At 45.7% G+C, this 22,647-nt stretch overlaps 2 protein-coding genes across 3 annotated transcripts in view; both read left to right on the plus strand.

Moving 5' to 3' along the window:
- UBE2G1 (ubiquitin conjugating enzyme E2 G1) overlaps positions 1–5,141 on the plus strand; it is a 74,326-nt gene extending 69,185 nt beyond the window's left edge. Inside the window, exon 6 of the mRNA XM_041001753.1 lies at positions 4,043–5,141. The gene's annotated coding sequence lies outside the window, so the exon portion shown is untranslated. The remainder of the gene's footprint in view (positions 1–4,042) is intronic.
- A 7,499-nt stretch (positions 5,142–12,640) lies between these two features.
- ANKFY1 (ankyrin repeat and FYVE domain containing 1) overlaps positions 12,641–22,647 on the plus strand; it is a 71,049-nt gene continuing 61,042 nt past the window's right edge. For both annotated transcript variants that reach the window (XM_041001570.1, XM_041001571.1), the window contains exon 1: positions 12,641–12,687. In XM_041001570.1, coding sequence (XP_040857504.1) covers positions 12,678–12,687 — 10 coding nt within the window. In that variant the 5' untranslated portion in view covers positions 12,641–12,677. The remainder of the gene's footprint in view (positions 12,688–22,647) is intronic.

Here is a 22,647-nt window from a genome sequence, read left to right on the forward strand (position 1 = left end):
TCCCATGTTCAGAGACTGGTTGATGGATTAGTGGAGTGAGTTCTGATAGAATCTTGGGCAGTTGTCTCTGTTGGTAGCTGTCATGGCTGCTCCAAGGCAGGATTGATACGAATTTTGTTTCAGTCATGCCTGTGCTTAGTTTGTCTGCTGTCGGTTGTAAGTATGTTTCCCTCATTCTTATTGTTGAGTGTTTTCAGTACATCTCATGTAATTAAATCTCTGCCTCAGTATCTGTTTCCAAGGAAACCTAACCCAGGATGCTGGGCATTTGCTGACCTAGCACAGAACAATGGACTATTTCATGCTTTATCTAGTTGCAGATGTGGTTTGTGAGTTCAGTCATTTGACATAAATAAGGATATGATAGTTGCATATATGTGACTTCTGTGTCTGTAGGGCAGCCATGGTCTTTCTGTGTATTGAGTGAATGATTGTCTTGAGGGTCTGCTTCCTTCACCATTTTCATATTTATTTAAAAATCAAGGTTTTTGAAATGCTGACGTTTTTTGATAACCTGTTTCAATAAAATGGACAACATTGAGGCCCTTGCCTGGCAGACTGGTTAGGTGTCCATTACTAAGTGACCTGCCCTCGGGGCTTGTTGACTGAGAGAATGGCAGGTTGAGTTCCCCCCAGCAACTGTTACCATGTTTAACATCAAAAAGCCTTTTGTCTGGGAACATAATTGTAAGTTTTAGCTTTTCTGTTGCTTAAAGATTTAGTTATTTGCTTCAGAAGTGGTATGGGGAAGAGAAAGAGCAATCTTTAATCCCATGATTGACTTCTTCGAGGTCAGCAACAATTCGGACTGGTCCAGGAGGAACTGCGGAACTCCGTCTGAGTGGTGGCAGGGCGCAGGTAGTGAGGCCTCTCCCACTTTCTTCCATGTGCATTAGCAGGGAGCTGGGTTAGCATTGTTGCCCTTAGGGTTTGAATTAGCTTAACCCACTGCCCATGATTCTGGCCTCTTGTGTCTTTTTAAAAGGATCGATTAGATAACCACATAGACAACTATTGACTTGATCTGACTTTCAGGAGTAACCTGAGACAAGATGTTCACATTCTTAGGAGTAAATCATTTCCCAATAGGTAGATTAAGAAGCAGGGATAATTAAAAGGTTTGAGGGAAATAACACATTCAATCAATATACTATAAACTAACATTAAAAGCATGGAATTTTTATAATAGGCAATATACATGAGATTTACATGGCGTTGAAATGTCCAATTTATGTCAAGGGTGTGGTTATTGATATTTGAACTCTACTCCTGCGTCAGGGATTAATTTGGGTGTGACTGAGTCTTGAGAAAACATTTAAACTATCATTATCTAAAAGTTATATTACCTATCCTATAATATTGTGTCTTGAGTTTTTGGTGAAGCTAATTCTTTCAGGCGCAATGTATACTCTACTGGAGAGGCAGTTTGGTATGTCTTTAGATTTTCTATTTTTAAAAAGTTGTATGTGTGTGTAGAGGCCTGTATTGTGACATAAGCTGTTGTGTCCAGTGAAAGCATCCCGTATAGTGTCCATTCGTGCCCTGGCTGCTCTATGTCTGATCCAGCTTCCTGCTCTTGCAGCAGGAAAGCAATGGAAGACTGCCCAAGTCCTTGGGCCACTAGTAGTCATGTGGGAGACCCAGATCGAGTTCCAAGTTCCAGTCTTGAGCTTGGCCTAGCCTAAGCCATTGCACCCATTTGAGGAAATGAACCAGCTAGAGGAGACTCTTTCTCTCCTCCCATCTTCAGTAACTATGCCTTTCAAATAAATAATAGAATTCAGGCCTGGTATGATGACTTAATGACTAAATCCTCACAAGCACCTGGATCCCAAATTGGAGCTGGACTCTGTGCTAGATGATGCTCCACTTCCCATCTAGCTCCCTGCCTGAGGCCTGGTAAAGCAGTAGAGGATGGCCCAAAGCCCTGGGACCCTGCAACCATTTGGGAGACCTGGTGGAAGTTTTTGGTTCCCTGCTTCAGATGGGATCAGCTCACCTCAGCTCTGACCTTTGTAGCCACTTGGGGAGTGAATCAGCAGATGGAAGTTCTTTCTATCTCCTCTGCTTCTCCATGAATCTAATATGCCTTTCCAATAAAAATAAATAAATAATTAAAAATAAATAAAAGAATCTTTTTTAAAATTTATGTTCATATGTGTGCCAAAGGCGGGACCTGATTATAGTGAAGCTAATTCTTTCGGGTGTAATTTATATTTTACTAAAGAGGCAGACGTTTTCAATAGAAACTTAACAGTAATTGTACTTGTCAGGATTCATCTTAGAGAGTCTAAATTTGCAGTCACGCACATGTACAACCAGATGTTGGCTCTCGGGTTTCTTTCCACAGCAGTTTTTAGTGTGACTAAGTTTGGAGGTTTCAAGATTTGTAAGTTCACTCTGGGTTTTAGGAGGCACACTGAACTTTGAACATGACCAAAGTACATTTGGCATTGCTGCCTCAATGAAAGTTACATCACTTGAATTTTCAGTCATCTTTTGTTGGAATTCTTTGCTCAAAAGTTGCTGCTTTGGCAGGAGATTGAGATTTCTGAGTTCCTGGAACAGTTGATCTAAAGATGTAGTAATAACAGGTTTTTTTTTTCCCCCTCTTCTGCCCTTGAGTTCCTCTTACCCATTGTTCTCAAAGCACACATTAGTGTTCTAAAGGCCTTGGAAAGTTTAATAGTAAAATAAGACTTTAAAGATGGGCCAGTGTGGTTGGTATTAAGCACTCCCTACAGTACTGGTTTCCCATTTGATCACTGATTGTGTTCCACCTGCTCCATGTCTTTCCTCCTCGCTGTGATTGGCCTGGGAAATTCAGGATAAGGTTGGCCAATAGTTTGGGCTGCTGTCCTCACATATGTGGGAACCACTGGCCTCGGCCTGGCCCAGTGCTGGCTGTGGCAGCCATCTGGGAAGTGAACCATCCTTTCACTATAACTGTTTCAAAATGAATGAGTAAATAATTTTTAAAAATAAAATACTTTAGAATTTTTTAACCAAAAATTATTATCATTTATTAGGTGTGTTACTTTGTCTAATTCTTTTCTAAAAATAGGGAGAAACTCCGTTATGTGATGCCGGTGAGCTGTATGTGTAATAGTTTAATACCCTGACACTGTTTGATACATAACAAGCACCTGATAAGATGGTGGTAGTTTTTCCTTAGGTGTGTTCTTGAATTGAGGCTATGGGATCAGCAGGTAGAAAATGGTTAGAGCCTAGAAATATGATGGAAAGTCATTTCTGGGAGGTCCCATGGAGAAAATGGGTTTGAACTGAGCCCCGAGAACTGGATAAAATTTACTAAGTTGGCATATATGGCAATGTAGTTTATTTTCCCTCTGGGTGTCCTCAGATGTTAGAAAATTTCCAAATCACTTTAGTCTTTTTTTTAAGACTTTCTTTGTTTTATTGGAAAGTCAGATATACAAAGAGAGAAAAATACAAAAAGAAAGATATTTCTTCTGCTGGTTTACTCCCCAAGAGGCTGCAATGACTGGACCTGAGCCAATCCAATACAAAGCCAGGAGCCTCTGTTAGGTCTTCCATGGGGTTGCAGGGTCCCAAGACTTTGGGTCATTGTCTACTGCTTTCCCAAGCCACAAGCAGGGAGCTGGGTAGAAAGTGGAACAGCTGGTGTATGGGATCCCAGCACATTCAAGGCAAGGATTTAGCCACTAGGCTACTGCACCATGTCCAGTAGTCCTCCTTGGTTTGATTTTTATTGTAATAGAAATTGAAAGATGGGATATTGAGAAAAGCCTAAATTGGCATTGTACAGTATAACTTTTGTGTTGAGGGGAATGTTTTGTGTTTGCATTAGCCAGTGGGGCAGCTACCAGCCGCATGTGGCAGATATGACCAAGGAACTAACTTTTAGTTTTAGTGATAACTGTTAATTTAAACTTAACCACCTGCTGCTAGTGAGCTTAAAATGAAATTCAAGATTAGTGACCATGGAAATAGAATGTAAATAAAATTTATTTTGAACTACACAAATTCATTATATAATTTATTGTTTGTTTTGTTTTAGGTCTCCAATTGAGAAACATGGCACTGTTTTTCCTGCACTCTACCCACTTATTGCTGGACTTCTGTTGTTACAAGTTGGCAAACACTGGCTGGAACTGGGCTGCAATAAAACATGCCAGTTATCAGTGCTGACAAGAACCTAACAAGTGCCAACTTACAGATGATTACGCATTTTGAATTTTAATGAACTGTTTTAACCTTCAGGAAGAATTGTAAAGACCTGTACATAGCACAACATGATCCGGATAATATATATACTGTTCATGTACATCCACAAATACACCTTGTACCAAATAATGCTTTCTTGTAGTAGAATAAGAATCGTGTAAATTCTAAAAAGATTTTAGCAGGTTTCCTTTCCCTATTCATTGTTTCTTATGAGTTCTAAAAGACTTCTTTATTAAAGCATGTCAGGTAAAAAGCAATTAGGATTAAAAGTTTCCACTTAATTTCCTTTAAACCATTGAGGCTTCATTAAACTATTTTCACTTAATAAACTTTTGTATCTTTTTTGTTTTGGTACACCCCATCTTTGCTTTCATCTCATCTATCTGCCAGAAAGTTCTCAAATCATTTAGCTCCAATACTGAACTACTCAATAAGCAATTACTTGATTTTTAAAGATGACTTCGGAGGAGTGGTCATCTCTAGGTGCTTTGTCCTTTTTGTATTCTGGTTGCACCGGTCTCTCAGATTGGATGTAGCAATAATATTTTCTGCCTGTTGAGAGCTCTTGAACCCAGTCATTACCCCCCAGAAAACTTAAAAACAACAGACAAGTTGTTTGTGAGTTCAACTTACTGCAGTTTACCCCAGATAGTGCAAAATTCTGATTTGGTTTTATCTGCTCTCCAGTTGCCTGATGTTAAGGTTGGATACATAAAGCATGCCCATCTTCAGGCTTTCTACTTCACTTCTGGGTCTGCTGCTAAAAGTGTTGTTTGCCCTCCTCCCACTGTTCCTTTGCCTATATTCTTCTATTCTGCAGATTTTCCTTACCTATTGTATAAAGAAATTGCGATGTATATTTTCATGTAATTTGATTTTGGAATTCTGTCACCTTATGTAGTGAGTTCTTCCAAAATATAATTTTTTTCCAATAATTCTCAAGTTGTTGACTTTTATTGAATGAAGCTTGCAATATTGAATGCCAGAGAAATGCAGTTTAGAAAAATCTCAGGTTCATTCCTTGTGCAGACAAGCTCTAGCACTTGAGAATCACATAGCCATGACAGTGGGTATGTTGAAGTCTCCAGATGTTCACACAGGCAAATGCTCTGCTGCTTGAAGCAGGCCTGTCATTGGCATCCATGATTAGATCTGAATAATGTCTGGGCATAAGTATATTTCAAACCATCTAAATTTCTAAAACAATTTGAAATGTTAAAATGAGTTCCTGTAGTGTTAAAGACAGGCTTGGGCACTTCTGTGTTGTGAAGGTGGGAGCAGGTGGTTACCTGTGGTGTGCTCGGGTAGACCTCAGGCGGGATGGCTACAGCACCGTGAGAGTTGGGGCATCTCTGCTCTGTGGCGTGCAGGGGAAACACTGGCACAAGAGTGACAGGACTCCCGCCAATAGCCTAGACCTCTGCAAACTGTCCTTTTTAAAGCAGAAATAAAATGGTTGAGGATATAGTCATGAGAGTGATTTTTCTAAATCCCAGTTTGTTCTCTATGCTGATGCTCTGTCGAATTTTATGTACCTTATAAAACCCTTACGTGTGTAGTGACTTTGAAAACTGTTTGCTTGAATGATTGGAGCCTGATCATCTTTAAGAACTTGTGACTTTTTTTTCCCCAAAGCATCTCTTTAAGAATTGTTGCCCCACTATAGTATGCCAGTATGGCACACCTATAGAATTTAGAAACTCCACATGGTAATTTCTTCTGGCTAGTGGAACTGAAATTTAACTCCTGTGTGGCTACCTATCTCCTGGAATTTGACTCCTTAGCAAGTGGCAAATAACCTGGTGACTCAGGGACAGATGAGCATAAAATGCCACTTTAATGCACCTGCTTTGATATTACCATGAGGCTTTTTAGAGCCAGATTGGAGGGGGTGGTGGGAGGGAGGCCCAGGAATCTCTTCAGACTTTTTTAGGGGGTGGGTTCCTGCTATGTTTACAGTCCCGATAGAAAGGACTGCATTGATTTTATGACTACTTCTGTCGGAGGTTTCATCTTGTGCCTTTCCCGATGTTCATCTGACTGAATTGCATCACCTTCTGTTGAACCCACGGTAGGTAACAATCGGGTAGCTCCTGGCCCACTGCAACACCTCATCATCCATGGGAGGTGATTCTCCTCTGCTTTATGAAAAGAGCTTTTCCCCCTAACTTTGTTCCAACCATCAGCAACTTCCATGTAGTCTTTTGGGTCATAGGGTTATAATAGATGGCCAATTTTTGCTTAAAGCGGGAAGCAGGATTTCAGCGCTTTCTGGCCTCCACTTTTGAGTTCAAAATCCACGAGATGGATTTCCTTGCTATTATCAGGTAATCATGTTTGCGATGTTATTCCACTACTGTTTTTTTATGTATATATTTTTAAAGATTTTACTATTTTTTATTGGAAAGTCAGATATACAGAGGAGATAAAGAATGATTTTCCATTGGCTGATTCACTCCCCAAGTAGCTGCAACAGCCGGAGCTGAGCCAAACAGAAGCCACAAGCCAGGAGCTTTTCCGGCTCTCCCATGCGGGTGCAGGGTCCCAATCCTTGATTGTTTTCCCAGGCCACAAACCGGGAGCTGGATGGGAAACAGGGCCTCCAGGACACAAACCAGCACCCATATGGGATCCTGGTGTGTTCAAGGCGAGGACTTTAACCACTACGCTATTGCACTGGGCCCTAGTTGAGGAACTTTACCTTGACTTCCCAACTGATCAAATGTTCTAGAAGTGCAATACACAGCCAGGCAGCATCTTTTTTGAGATCTACATCTATATCTGCCGGTTCACCCTTTTGAGTGGTTGCCAGCTACAGCTGAGCCAGGCTGAAGCTAGGATTCAGCAGCTTCACGGAGTATCCCACCTCAATGGCAGGAGCCAAAACACTTGGGACATTTCCAGCTGCTTTTTCCAGAGGGTTAGTGGAGAAGTGAGGGCATAAAATGGTACCCATATGGCATGCTGGCATTGCAGGTGGTGGGTGGCCTTACCCTCCAAACCCACATGAGCTCCAGGCACCACTTTTCTTCAGGGTTTCTGTACATGGCATTTTAGAACCTTTCCGTGAACACTAGATTAGGTTTTGGTGCCCAGCGCAGTGGCCTAGTAGCTAAAATGTCCTCAGCATGCATGAGTTGAGACCCTATACCAGTTTGTGTCCTGGCTGTTCCACCTCCCATCCAGCTCCCTGCCTGTGGCCTGGAAAAGTTGTGGAGGACAACCCAACGTGGTAGAACCTTGCACTGTTGGGAGACCTGGATGTGTCTCCTGGCTTTGGATCAGCTCAGCTCCAGCCATTGTGGCCATTTGGGGAGTGAACCAGTGACTGGAAGATCTTTCTCTCTGTATATCTGCTTTTCCAATAAATAAAATCATTTTTGTAAAGGTTAGATTATTATCTCTAGCATAACCTTGCTGTAAAGATGAGCTGACTCATGAGTTAGAAGAGACCGCTCCCAACCATCTCAGTCACCACACCCTGGCTCTAACGTAGGTGGGGAGACTGGCTCAGATAAACTTGAAACTTTTCAGTTATACACGGGTGCCCAGGTTAGTGCAGGAGCACCAAGCACTGAGTTGTGTCTACAATACCGAATATCCAGCTTTTTACCCTGAATCCTTAAGTACAGTTCATAGATATTGTTTTGCTGTTTGATTATCTAGATGGAAGTTGCCAGTGGGTATTTCAGGCCTCTTCCTTACACTGCATGGAGCCAGAACACCTCATCCACACTGAGTTAGAAACAAAATCCTGGGGATTGGTGTGATAGCTCCGTAACTAAATCGTCACTTTGAATACGCCAGGATCCCATAAGGGCACTGATTTGTATCCCAGTTGCTCCACTTTCCATTCAGCTCCTTGCTTGTGGCCTAGGAAAGCAGTCAAGGACAGCCCAAAGCCTGGGGACCCTACATCTGCGTGGGAAACCCGGAAAAAGTTCCTGGCTCCTGGCTTTGGATCAGCGCAGCACTGGCCATTGTGGTCACTTGGGGAGTGAATCACTGAACGTAAGATCTTCCTCTCTGTCTCTTCTCCTCTCTGTATATCTGACTTTGCAGTAAAAATAAAATAAATCTTAAAAAAAAAAAAAACCTGCTTTGAAAGGGTCCAGATGGTATCTGGATTTTATTGCTTTTCCAGGTAATTCCTCGGGTAACAGCAAATGAAGTTTATCTGCATGCTCCTTCCAATGCAAGTGAACAGTAATTGACTCCATTTACTGTGTATAGGCGCTGAGTTTCCAGGAAAACTATGAAATTGGGGCTGTGCCCACCTTAATCACATTTGAACTTTTCATTTTCTGGGTGCCTGTAAGCCCAACAGGATTCAGTTTGCAGGGTAAATTGCTTCCTGCCAGGGGTGGCTCCAGTTGTCAGTTTCAGAGACAGACTCTGGCTGCCAGAATGGGATTAAGTCTTTGGCCTGGTGAACTGGCAGTGTGCCCTGAGCTTTAGTGAAATGATCGGGGACTTTAGTCCTGCTCATAAAGGTTAAATAAACTGGGGGGAAAAAAAAGAGAGAAGGCTTTCACAAAATGCAAGAGTTTGGCAAGTAAAACATTAGACCAAAAAATGGATTTCACCCCCTTTCTCCAGTATTTTAGTAGCACTTGTAGGGCATCTCGTGTTCCTAACAAACACTGGAATCAAATTTTGAGTTCCTGAGCCACTACCTTGAGGCAGGCTTCTGCTAATGTGGTTTACAAAGGTAGTCAGTGGTCAGTGAGCAGGTATAGATTGGTAGTTCAAGATTGTGGAGCAAATCCAGTACACAGCACAATTCAGTTCCACTACCGTCCTTACCCTGGGCTCGGTGACCTCTTGTGGAAGCCACGGCTCTGGATCTGTGCACTGAGGCTGGTGCATGGACCCAGGTCCTTGGCATCTCTCCACGTGCCACTGCCTCTCTGTGTTCCCCCACGCTCTCCATTTCTGTGCTTCATGTTCCTTGCCAAAGACAGCTCTGCACCAAGCTCCTGTTAATCTGATGGCAAAAAATGAGCCTGGTCTAAAACAAACCATGTTCCAGTGCTCAGATTTGCAAAATGTCTTGTTCAGATTATAGTTCATGTTGCAACCTCTGGTTCCCTGTGTGCTGTAAATGCCTCACCTGACAGGCTCAAAGTCTTTTAAGTTTTCTGTAACTCTGGGGTTTTTAGCCAGGGAGAGTTGCCTTAGAAGACAAGGGCACAGGGCCTGGCATGGTAGCCTAGAAGCTGAAGTCCTCACAACTACATATGCTGGGATCCCATATGGTGGCCAGTTCTAATCTTGGCAGCCCCGTTTCCCATCCAGCTCCCTGCTTGTGGCCTGGAAAAGCAGTAGAGGATGGTAGAAAGCCTAGGGACCCTGTCTAAGAAACCTGGAAGAGGCTCTGGGCTCCTGGTGTCATGATTCAACAGATGGAAGATCTTCTCTGTCTCTCCTCCTCTCTATATCTGACTTTCCAATATAAATTTTAAAATCTTCAAAAAAAAAAAAAAGATGATGATGACAAGGGCACAAAGACAAGGTTCTAGCAGGAGCACTTTCCGCATTCTGAGGGTTCCCTTGAGGATGGCTGTGACAGAGGTAGCCAGAAAGCCTCTGGTGAATTCAGGCACTCAATGAGTTGTTACTCAGTCCAAGGGAACTCTGAACGGGCACAGGTGTGTTTATTCCTGCATGTGTGCTGCCCAAAGGGAAAAAGTCCTTGGCTTGCATCAGATCCTCAAAGGGCTTTGTGTCTAACTCGTTAAGAACCATGGATGCAGCATAAAGCTCACAGGAGCCTGTTTGTAACAAACACACAACAACAACTTGTCCTGACCCTGAGGGTGGCTTCCATTGGTTAACACCTCATCAAATTCTGTTAAGCACCTGCTATCCAAGGGTATTTCAAAAAATTGATTTCTGTGCAAAATATTTATCTTTAAAAATTAGTTTATTTGCATTGCAAAGGCAGATCAGATTTACAGAGAGGAGACAGAAACAGCTTCCGTCTGCTGGTTCCCTCCCCAAGTGGCTGCAATGGCTGGAGTTGAGCCTATCCGAAGCCAGGAGCCAGGGGTTTCACCTGGCTCTTCCATGAGGGTGCAGAGTCCCAAGGCTTTGGGCCGTCCTTCACTGCTTTCCCAGGCCACAGGCAGGGAACTGGATGGGAAGTAGAGCAGCTGGGACATGAACTGGCACCCACATGGGATCTTGGTGCTTGGAAGTCTCAGCATTTGGCATACTTATAAACTATTCTCAGTAAACAGGGATATTTTTAAAAAAAGGTTTATTTATTTGGAAGACAGAGCTACAGAGAACAGGGAGAGGGCGAGACAGGGATTCCTTCAATCAATCCCTTGGCCCATTCTCCAAAGGGGAGATGATGGTCAACAGGAAGTGGAGCAGCTGGGACCCAAACTGGCACCCATACAGGAGCCAACATGTGGGTGCCTTAACCCACTGTTCCACAATGTGGGTCCTCAACACAGCACCTTGACACCCCCCTCCAAGCCTGGCAAGTACTCCCCTACCCTTCTTGGTCTATGTGGTGCTTGTTCACAGTAGCTTCTTTAAGCTCTGTTTTACCATACCTTCTTCCTACACCTCTTCCCACCTTTAGTCTCCGGTCCTACTGAACAACTCCTGAGCACACAGCTGTTCTTCCCCATTTCCACATTCCCCTGGCATCTCCTCCGGCACCATCAGCCCATATCCTCAATTATGAACCCCTGAGCCTACATTTCCATCTACCCTGAATGCTGTTAACCCTCACCACCCACTAAATGCTCAACATTTGCAGCCTAGAACAACTTCCAGCTTAGAGTCTGATGCTATGTGTGCATGGTGACATGCACCATCTCAGTTCTCTGGTCCTCCTTTCAATCCTGTCATCCACTCCTGGACTGTCTTCCCAGGTCACCATTCCCTTAACTTGCAGTCCTGAACTGGGATGCCTTCTGGCAGCTCTCCTGGAAGCAAGTCCCCTTTGCAAGTGAAAGGGCCCATGTTGCTGAGCTCTGCCTTTATTCCAGGAGTCTCTCTAGTCACCTCACATTCAGTTAGGCACCTGGGTGAGGCTCTTCTTCCTCTTGCATCTGTGTGTTCTAACATCTCATCTTCCTGGCTTCTCATTTCTGCTTCAGCTTCCTGAGTCCGTGGTCCTGCCTCGTGTCATCGCCCAGTGCTGTTAAGGATTTCAGTTTGCCACTTCAATATCAGGCTCCCATAGCCTTGGGATTCCAGAAAGTGGCAGCTTCCTGATCCATCCCGCAGCCCCAGTCAGTCTGCATCCCACGTTGGATGGCCTGAGCTCAGCTCTCTCCATTTCTTTCTGGCAATCAAATCTCAAGCCCTGGGCAAATGCTTTACTTCAAATTCTCAACATACAGGTCCTCATCCAAATTTACTTCATCCTGCCCAGATCTTCACCCAGGGGGTTAAGGTTGTCTCAGGGCAGGTAAAGCTTCTACCTGTGACCCTGGCATCCTGCTGGCGTCTCAGTTTGTGGTTCTAGATGGTTCCCCTCTCACCTGGCCCCAGCCATTGGCTTGGGAAAAGCAGAAGAAAATGGTCAACCTGCCATCCAGGTGGAAGACCCTGATAAAGCTGCTTGCTTCCGCCTAGCCCAGCTGTGGCCATTGCAGTCATTTGGGGAGTGAACTAGTGGATGAAAGACCCCTACCTGTGTATATCTGTCTCTATAACTCAAATAAATAAATAAACCAAAAATAACTTTCACCCAGGGCTCTTTGTTTCGACGTTGGCATTCAAGGTTGGGATCTCTACTGCTCCACTTCTGACTCAGCTCCCTGCAAATGCAACTGGGAAAGCAGCAGAAGAGTACTTGGGTAGCTGCACCCATATCAGAGTCCTGAAAGAAGCTCCTGGCTCCTGCCTCACCTAGTGCCAGCTGCTCTGACCATGTGGGGAATGAAGTAACAGAGGGAAGTTCTTTGTCTTTCCCCGCCCCCGTTACTTTGCCTTTCAAATAAATCAAAAGTTAAAAGACCTTCAGCCATATAACTGGTGTGTTCTCTCCCCATTACACACCTGTCGCAAGCAAACTCGCTTCTCCTCCTGGTAGACAAGCAGGTGTCCTGCCCGTGGTCTGCACGTGTAGCACACAAAGCATCCCACCTCCCCCAGGCACTGTGAACCCTCGTCAGGGTCACCCCATTCACTGGCTACTTTTTCCCTCTTTCGCGCTCCCACAGCCGGGCTTCACCAAAGAGTAGTCGGTGTTTGCTGTGAGCATCCTTTCAGGAGCCAAGAAGCTGAGCAGTCAGCGCTGGATAAACCCCGAGCCTGCAAAGCACCAGGTGACGGGACACCGCTCCTGGTACCACCGGCTACTCCCTCAGCTGGCCAGCACCTCCTTCCCAGCCCCGACTCCTCCCTTCCAGGATTCTCGCGAGACCTGGTGCCTTCCTTACGCAGCGCCCCAGCTGAGCGGCGCCACTTCTCGCGAGGCTGCAGGCAGGGCCGGGCCCGACATGGCGGAAGGTAGGGGGTTCTGTGGAGCCGCGCGGGAAGGCGCGAACCTGTGGGGGTGCCGCCGGCAGGGCGGGGCAGCCGCCCACGGGTGGGGACGTCCGGGCGTGGTCGCATGGGTGGCCGAGCGGGTCCCGCGGAGCCTGTCTTCTCGAACCTCGCCGGGGCTCCGCGGGCCGGGGGTCCTGACGGAGCGTGGTTCCTATGGCAACGCCCCTTCCTCCGTCGCCGACCCCACGGGACGCGGAGCCCGGTGGGGAGGGTCCCGGGCGGGGCTCCTCAGGCGGTGCTGGACGGCGGGAGTAGCTGCCCCTTTCCTCGGGAAACCGAAACTGCTGTCCTGGCACGTCCTGCATCCGGAAGGGGTGCATCCCTCTCCTGCGGGCGCGCGGAGCGCCTCGCGGGCTGGATGTGGGGGGAGAGCCAGATGGACGCGCCCGGTGGTCACTGCACGCGGGGGTTCGCCTCCTGTGGTTGCAGTACGGAGTGGGAAGAATGGGTTTGCCTGCCTAGGGAGTTGGCCAAGGTCACACTGGCCCTCTGCCTTCGGGACCGGTCCTAATCCTGCTTTTCCAGTGCTCTCTTTCCCATCCTGCGGGTAAGGGTCATTTAGTCATTCACACTGGGCCTCCTTTAGCATTACAATCGGTTTTTTTTTTAAGATTTATTTTATTTTTTATCACAAAGTCAGATGTACAGAGAGGAGGAGAGACAGGAAAATCTTCTTTCCCACGATCCACTCCCCAAGTGCGCTGATCTGAAGCCAGGAGCCAGGAACTTCTTCCAAGTCTCCCACACGGGTGCAGGTCCCAAGGCTTTGGCCTGTCCTCGACTGCTTTCCCAGGCCACAAACAGGGAGCTGGATGGGAAGCTGGGCTGCTGGGATTAGAACCAGCGCCCATATGGGATCCTGGTACATTCAAGGAAAGGATTTTAGCTACTAGACCACGCCGCTGGGCCCAGCATTCCAGTCTTAAGAGTGCTGCCTGTCACAGCTTGATGGTACAGGTAGAGAGGAAAAGAGGTTCCTAGAGCTGGGGAGGGACTTCCAGGGAGCACACACTGACTGTGCGGCCTTGCCGCGGGAGGAGAATACCCCTGGTTGGACTTGGATTATTGAGCGACTGCAGTGTGCTTAGGGTCTGTGGCTGCGAGGATGGAGCTCAGGTTTTGCATAGCTCCTGAGTGTGAAGGGAACCTGGCCTGGGTGGTGTTTGCTCTTTATAAATAAAAAAAAGACTTGAGGCCAGCTTTGTAGAGGTAACTGGGACTGGCACCCAGGTTTCCTCTGCTTTTTCTACCAGGTTAGAGCCCCTGGAGTGTGCAACAGAAGGAGAGTATTGTGTGAACACAGAAGTGGAAGGAAAGGAATAGAAAGGTGCCACATCATTCACACTAGCTTCTGGGTGGATGACAGAAGGTGGTTTTGCCCAGTTGGCAGCCAGTGGGAGGGGGCTGTGGCAAGGATCCAAGAGCTCAAGTAAAAAGGTTCAAGAAAGCCTTCTGTGGTGCTGCTAAAGGGCTCAACAGGCTTATTCTAGTGTACAAGCCACCCAGTCCTGGATGTTGCAGCCATTTGGGAAGTGAACCAGCAGATCAAAGAGTTGGCTCACACTGGGTCTCACTCTTGACTTTCCAAGAAAAATAAAATAAAATTTAAAAAGACTAAGGCTACTATTAAAAAAAAAAAAACCTTGCAACATTGTTTCTAAAAACTTTAAATCAAATCTAGGCCAGGACACTGAGATTCAAACATTGTAAAATAGAAACTGTGGGCCCTGGCATGGTAGCTTAGTGGCTTAAGTCCTTGCCTTGCATGCACTGGAATTCCATAAGGGCGCTGGTTTGTATCCTGGCTGCTCCACTTTCCATCGTGCTCCCTGCTTGTGGCCTGGGAAAGCAGTGGAGGACGGCCCAAAGCCTTGGGACCCTGCACCCATGTGGGAGACCTGGAGGAAGTTCCTGGCTTCTGGCTTTGGATGGGCTCAGTTCTGGCCATTGTGGTCATGTGGGGAGTGAACCAGCAGATGAAGATCTTCCTTTCTGTCTCTCCTCCTCTCTGTAAATCTGACTTTCCAATAAAAGGAAATAAATCTAAGAAAAAAAAAATGAAAAGCTGGAAGGGGTGGAATCTTAAAAAAAAAAAAAAGACAAACTGATGTCAAAACCTCTATCCTTCCTAGTGTACTTAATACTGAGAGGGTATTTTGTTGTCTGTTCAGGGCTAGTTCTCAGTGGTGGGATCTTTAGTCCACCTCAGCACATCTCACTATTTACAGAATGATGAGCAGTGTGTCTTCTGCAGCTGGCAGGAGCACCCAGCATCAGAGGCAGGTGCTCAGTAAAAGGCCAAATGTAAAATCCATGGTCTCAGGCTACCCGACACGGTAGCCTAGTGGCTAAAGTCCTCACCTTGCACGTGCTAGGATCCCATGTGAGTGCCAATTCTGTGTCACAGCCTCCCTGCTTGTGGTCTGGGAAAACAGTGGAGGATGACCCAAACTCTCGGGACCCTGGCTCCTGGCTTCAGATTGGCTCAGTTTTAGCCATAACAGCCACTTGTGAGGTGAATGTGTGGACAGAAGATCTTTCTGTTTCTCCTCCTCTCAGAATATCTAACTTTCCAATGAAATTAAAATTAAATTCCAATTAAAATAAATCTTAAAAAGTTAAAAACAAACGAACAAAACTACTGTCACATATTAGCCTTGGCAGGGTACTCCCCTCCCAGCACTCTTCAGCTTTACCTGTTCTGGTCTATGCATGGCCTCACATAAGGTCTTTTATTTATTTTATTGGAAAGTCAAATTTACAGAGAGAGACAGACCTCTTTCATGTGCTGGTTTACTCCCCAAATGGCCACAGCTGCTGGAGCAGAGCTGATCCCGGGTCGGATCTTCCATGTAGTTTCAGGGGCCTAAGGACTTGAGTCGTTCTCTGCTGCTTTTCAAGGCACGTAAGTAGGGAGCTGGATCGAAGTGGAGAAGCCGGGACACAAACCGGCCCCCGTAAGGGATTCTGGCACTTGCAGGTAGACATTTAACCTAGTATGCTACAGTGCTACAGTGCCAGCCCTGCAAGGTTTTTTTTTGTTTGTTTGTTTAATTTAAAATTCAGAGACACCACACACTCTCCCTCATTACTTCCCTCCCTCCCTCCCTCCTTCTCCTTCTTTCCTTCTTTCCCTCCTTCTCTCCCTTCTTCTCTTTTTTCCTCTCTCTCTCCCTCCTTCTCTCCCTCCCTCAGGTTTTTTCACCTGCTGATTGACTCCTCTGGGCTGGTAAGACTGAATCCCTGAGCCAGGAGATTGCTCCTGGTCTTCCACCTGAGTGGTTCAGGCCCTGGCACTTGGATAGACTATGTTCAACTGCTTTTCCCAGGCCTTAACAGGGCTTGGCTCAAAAGTAGAGCAGCTAGGACTGGATCCATGTCTGTGTTGGACGTTAGCGTCTCAGGTGGTGGCTTTACCAGCTGTGTCACAATGCCTACCCCAGTTAGAAACTTCAGCTAGGAAGAATTGAGGGAGGTCGTGTTGGGCCAGCTGGACGATTAAACTGGAAGTGCTTGCTGTGTAACGGGAGGCAGGAGGAAGAAAATGTATGTGTGTTTAATGTTGCTTCCACTTGAGTCCGAGTTGAGAGTTGTTCTAAGATGTTCGTTTAAATACAAAGTAGCCAAGATCTGTCCGGCAACAACTGGATTATTTGTGAGCACCCTCTGGGGAACTTCCTGATGCTGTTGTCTTTTGGTGGTGTGAGAAACAAAGTATAGGAAGAGTGTATGGAAACTTGAGGGAATGCGTGTGTCATCACTTCATATGTGACTGCTTCGGAAGGCAGCCTTCTCTGCCATTGACCCATGGCCATTAATGACTGTATATGCAGGTTTTTTTTTTTTTCATAATTGGCATGAGCCTTTTGAAGACTCTGCAAATAAATGAATTTCTAACTTGTATGCAGCAAAATAAACTTGTTTTCATTCCATTTTCCACAAACTCTGACATACCGTGGTCTATATTTAAAGTCTGTCCTGAAATCGTTTTTCGTATCCACGCCATATCCTTCCTCACAAGGCGTGAAAAGCTTCGGAAAAGCCTGCCTCCCTCCCACTTTGACTTATTTCCCTGTGCTTGTGCTTGTCCGTGGCCTAGTTTCCAGTGTTGCCATACAAACATCAGAAACATCAATCGCCTCGTGTCACTTCCCTCATCTCGGTACACCAGCCTGGCCTGCTCCCCTCCCCAGTCCCAGCATTTGGTGACAGTAACAGTGTATTCCATGGTCTTCCACTGACGACTCCTCCCTGCTCAGAACTATTACCTCTTTTTTTTTTTTTTTTTGAATTGGAAAGACAGAGATATAGAGAGGAGGAAAGATAGAGAGGAAGATCTTCCATTCAATGATTCACTCTCCAAGTGACCACAACGGCTGGTGGATCCAAAACCAGGAGCCAGGAGCTTCTTCCAGGTCTCCCACGTGGGTGCAGGGTCCCAAAGGTTTGGGCCATCCTCGAATGCTTTCCCAGGCCACAGGCGGTGAGCTGGATGGCAAGTGGAGCAGCTGGGATTAGAACTGGCGCCCATATGGGATTCTGACGAGTTCAAGGCGAGGACTTTAGCTGCTAGGCTACTGCACAGATCCAAAGCTGTTACCTTCTTTCCTGACTCTCACTGTTCCCTGTTGTGCTAACTTCCTCGCTGTCCTTGGTACCTGCCTGACATGCTTTGCCTCTGTAGCTTTATTCTTTGGCCTGGTACTGTTTTCCTGTGTTTGCCTACACCGCTTCCCTACTTTTCTTCACTCAGGTATCTGCTAATCGTCAAGTGCCTGCAAATCTTCTCTCCTTGGATTGTTACCCAGCTACTGAGGGCAGGAACCGTTTCTGTTTTATTCACTGCCCTCTTTTGCGGTTTAGAAGCATGCTTGAAGTTAGAGGACAGCATGGATTTAGTGTGCATCCTTTGCCAGTTACCAAGAACAGTTACCTGGATCCCGAGTCTCTTGTTGGCGGAAGCTGGCCCATCCAGCCTTTATTCTGCCGGGAGCTGCCTAACCTGCTTTTCATGCAGCTGGCTTTAATCTTAGCAATTAAACTATTCTGCTTAATGATTGAGACTCTGTGGCTCGATGTGAACTTGGATCCCAGTGTAACCATTACCCTCAGCCTCAGGTTCCTCGGCAGGTTCCCAGGGAGGCGGTCCCTGTCTCTCAGGTCTCTGCAGTGTGACTGGCTTCTTGGTCCTGACTATCTTTTTCTTACTTGCCTCTTGAATCGGTATTCTCATCTTCAGTGAAACAAAAGCGAAAACTGAAAGAAGTGCAAACAATTTGCCAACCCCCCACACCCCCCAAAAAACCCAGGTAGACATGACTTATTAAAGTAATAGAATTGGACAGGAAAATACTCGGGACAGTTGAGGTGACAGGGTACAGACATATTCCATATTCTGAACATTGATAGGTCAGTACAATAGCCACTAGCTGCACGTGACTACTCACCTGAAATTAAGTTGGCAGCGGGGTTCCTAGGCATGCCAGTCCTGTTCCTAGTGCTCAGTAGCCAGTGACTAGTATGTGGGCAGCACATAGTACTGGAACAGTTGCATCACTCCAGAAAGTGCTGTTGGATAGAAAATGCTTAAGCGGTAGTAGTAGAAAATTTGGAGCCAAGAAACCTCGATTTCCTTCCAGTTTTGAAATGCATCTCTTCATCGGGCCACGAGAATCACGTGTAGTTTAGAGACTTCTCATGACCGTCCCTTTCCTAGCATTCTTTCCTTTTTTGCTGCCTTTCCATTCTTTCACTTCTCTTTAACAGCGGCAGTTGTTAACTTCCTCCCTGGGGACTTTTTTCACAGAGACAGATCATTGCGGCAGGAGCTGTGGTGTGGCAGGTTGTTGCACTACTTGAGACGCTTGCGTCCTGTACTTGAGTACAAGCTACTCTGCTTTCAATACAGCTTCCTGCTAGTGCATCCTGAAAGACAGCAGGTAGGGGCTTAGATGCTTGGGACCTCCTTGTCACCCATGTGGGAGACCCAGGTGGAGTTTGAGGTCTTTGTTCGAGACCTGCCTGCTTCTGGCTAGCTGGGGAATTAACCAGTGGATGGAAGATTATCTCAGTCTTGTTCTGCCTTTCAACAGTAAGTCAAGCGATCGGAGCATTGTCATGGTGTACAGCCATGCTATACAAAAGGAGCAGTTGCTTTGTGCCCAAATGCTGTCAAATCACAAGCCTGTGGTATTCATTAAACACTCTCTAATAAGGCTCTGTAGTGAGGAGGATGGGAGCAACATGGAGTAGGGGTGGAGGGAGATGAGTCAGTGGTTAAAGAAGAAATTGCCAGGCTTAAAGAGGAAGTAAGAAACCGGTGTATGGGGAAACGATGTAAGGTGAAAAATGCTTACAAGTTCTTTTGAGAATTAAGAATAGGTTCTGGGGAGGTCGGAGCAGGGAAGAGTGTGTTTGGGTAGTCAAGGCAAGCCTTGTGGCTGGGGTTTTGAAAAATAGTAACTGGGAGATGACTGTCTTGGAAGTTGGAGGAGCCTGTTAAGGGCCAGACGGTGGAAGGCATTGGTGAAGGACTGGCGTTTCATGCTGTGGGTCAGGGGGTGACACTGCTGAAAGGTGTTCAGGTGGTGATGGGGCTAGAGATGTGGAAGGCTTGTTGAAATGGCCACAGTATTTGAAGGTAGGACTAGCCAAAGAGGAGGTTTTTGTAATCGTTGAGCCATTTGCTAACAGACACTGGGCAGGGAAGGAGTAATGAAAGAGAAACTGCCCAAGGTGTAAGAGATGGATTTAATACCTGTTGGAATGTTGGCAAAAGGTGTGCCAGAGATGGTAAGGTCTGAATGACTCAGTGAATGGCTGGCTGCTAATGGAAGAGGAAGAACAGCTTTGTGAGTAAGTGTCAATTTCAGCTGTGGGCATCCTTTGTAGTGCCCACTATGCCTGTAGGTAATTATGTAGAGCAGGCAGGGGGGCGGTGGACATCAGCTAGTTAGATAGCTGATTGATTGAGTGTGTACTGTGAAACCAGCTTGTTCATCAGTGCTCTCAAGTCTTAAAAGATGTATAAACCATACCAGAACTGTCACATTGAGGCAGAGAATTTCAGAGTTGAATTCCATTAGGAAAAATATATTTCAGAGTAAATATAAGGTGCTCTGCTAGTGATGACAAAATAGCAGGACACATTCTTATGGACTTGCCAGAAGAGGGGAAGGCAGTTTCTGAAACAAGCACTTACTATGCCTTAGGTTTGCCGAGTCTTGTCTGTGTGGGTGCTGAGTGTCCTCGGTCAGCACCTCAGGGCTTCCTGTGCAGCTCATTGTGTCGCATCTGTCCCTTGCTTTCCACTGCCACCCCATGACTTCAACTAAAGGGTCTCAGAGAGCCCTGCATGTGAGAATCACCTGGGGAAGTCTTAAAAACTCAGATTGAGGAGCTGGGGCAGTGGCATTGCAAGCTAATCTTGCCTCTATGTTGCTGGCATCCCCTCCCATATGAACACCTGTTCGAGGCCCAACTACTCCACTTCTGATTCAGCTCTCTGCTAATGCGCCTAGAAAAGCAGCAGAGGATGGCTCAAGTCTTTGGATCCCTGCACCCAAGTGGGAAACCAGGAAGAAGTTCCGTTGCCATTTGGGGAGTGAATCACTGGATGGAAGATCTCTCTATCTCCCTCTTTCTGTATAACTTTGATTTTCAAGTAAAAACAAATCTTAAAAAATAATTTTAAAAAGTCATGTTAAAAAAAAAACCCTCATGTTGATATGTCTGTCAGCTTAAGCAAATATCTGCAGGTCCCACTCAGAATTGTTGTTTAATAAAGTAACTTTGCCTAATCTGTGTTTTAAACTGGTAGGACAGTTCATATCTAAGTATATGATGTTGGCTTTTGTACCTAAGGAGACCTTGGTAGTTAGTTTCAAATCATGGCTTTTGGATTGCCAAAGCATCCAAGCTGTAACAGTTAGATTGCTAAAGTCAGAACATGAAATATATTCTTAACTGCATACAAACTTTATGAGAGAGGCCAGGGCATTTGGTTCAGGGTGGCAGGGGTCTCCAGACCTGGACTCTCTTCCAAGTGGTTTTGCTGTTTTTGCTGCCGCCTCCTTCCTTTCATTAAGGTCTGATAAGAACTTGAGTTCCCGTCAGTAACTGTTTTCTCATCCTCTGTTACTTGAATTTCCTATGTTTAGCAGTCCTGATGGGTGAACATTCTGTAATCATGTTGAAAGAAGCATTTCGTCGGCCCTTGCTCAGGTTTAGAGAAGTGGGGGCAGGGAGGGGATAGTGATTCATCCCCAGTGGGGCACTGTGCTGCTCCAGTGCCAGCAGGGGAAAGCATGTTTTCTGGGCAGATGACACATTAATGAAACACTATGTGGAAGATTGCAATATGTGTATGAAGCAGAAAATTATTCTTGTAATTCTGGAAATAGGATTTTACCATGGCCTTTGCAGTCATTCTCTGTTGTGTCAAGGATGCAGATAGAGTGCAGTAGGGATAAAGTTGTGGCTATCGAAAAAGTGCTAACATTGTGGCTGCAATGTAAAACTCTGGGGGTATCATATTAGGGCATATCAGATTATCATATCACATGGGAAGGACGTTTAATCTCTAGGTTAATTAACTAATTAAAAATCCCTGTTTGATCTCCTAATATTGGAGCTGAATTCAGACCTGGTAAAATAGGATAAATTCAAGACTCGAAATCTTGAGTCTGTCTCCTGCTAATTGTGTAGTTTTAGGCAGTCTGTTTAACAAAGTGTATTTCACTTTGAAGATGGTAGGAATGTGAGATGACACGTGGAGAATTGGACTGCCTTGGGACACATTCACATAATAATTTTCTTCTTTTTGTTTTATTACTGAAGACTTTAGGAACTTTATGTTTGAACTTTATTGTTTAGTCCAGCAAGAAGTTACAAGTGCTTTAAGATTTCCCCTTTTGTCTGTAAGCAGACGTGTATTATTTTGCTATGGCTGCTATACCATGTTTTCACAGCATTTGGCTTAAAACAGCACAAATGTATTCTTTGGGGACTCTGGAATCACAAGATTCCTGTGCTGAAACCAGGCTCTCTGGAAGGCTCTAGTCCCTGTGAACGCTCCTGACAGTTCCAGCTGCTTCTGGTGCCTGCTGGCCTTCCTGGGCTGGTGGTTGTGTTGCTCTTTAAGTGGCTTCCTGATCTTTCTTGAAGTGTCCTCCTCTGTCTATATCGTTCGGCCTCTTACATGTCATTACGTTTATTGCCTGCGCAAATAATCCAGGATAATCAACCTTGAGATCTTTAATCATGGCTGTAGAACACCTTTCTGTCATGTAGGCTGACAGTCCCAACTCCTATGGATGGGGACACAGGTGCTTTAGGGTGCGGGGACATTTTTCAGCCTATTGCAACAGGCAGTGTCGCATGACTCAAGCGATGTCCAAAGTTTCTGCTTGCCTTAAGACCACACCGCAGCACACACACAAAGGTATTGTGATGAGATGAATGACACAGTTCCTCAAGATACTCAGAGGGAATCGGAAAGCTGTGGTAGGAAACCTGTGCTTTTGTAGACAATGCGGGAACAGCTGAAGCTGTTTGGCTAGCAAAGTTGTTTTAGGAAGACTGATGATGTGTGGAGGATAGAATGTAGTGATAGAAAGATAAGAGTCACTGGTTAATCACATGCTTAGAAATGATGCTGAAGCCTCGTGGGAATGTCGGTGTGATCAGATCAGCAAGAAAAACAGGTGTCCAGAGGACGGAAGGAGTTTGTTGTTGGCAGCTGTATAAAGTCTAGAAAAAGTTCATTTCTGATCAGTGTCCTTGTAGAAACTGGAGTAGGAAATGAAGGGCCTGTGAGAAAGGCAGGAGGAAAATTGGAGTATGGGGTTTGGAAGCTGAAATCAAGATTGAAAAAGAAAAAGCTGAGCGAGTGTCTGCTACTGTGGAGGTTGAGGAACTTCG

This window comes from Ochotona curzoniae, unplaced genomic scaffold (genome assembly GCF_017591425.1).
Source record: "Ochotona curzoniae isolate NIBS_2020 unplaced genomic scaffold, NIBS_Ocur_1.0 scaffold_2453, whole genome shotgun sequence".
NCBI lineage: Eukaryota > Metazoa > Chordata > Mammalia > Lagomorpha > Ochotonidae > Ochotona > Ochotona curzoniae.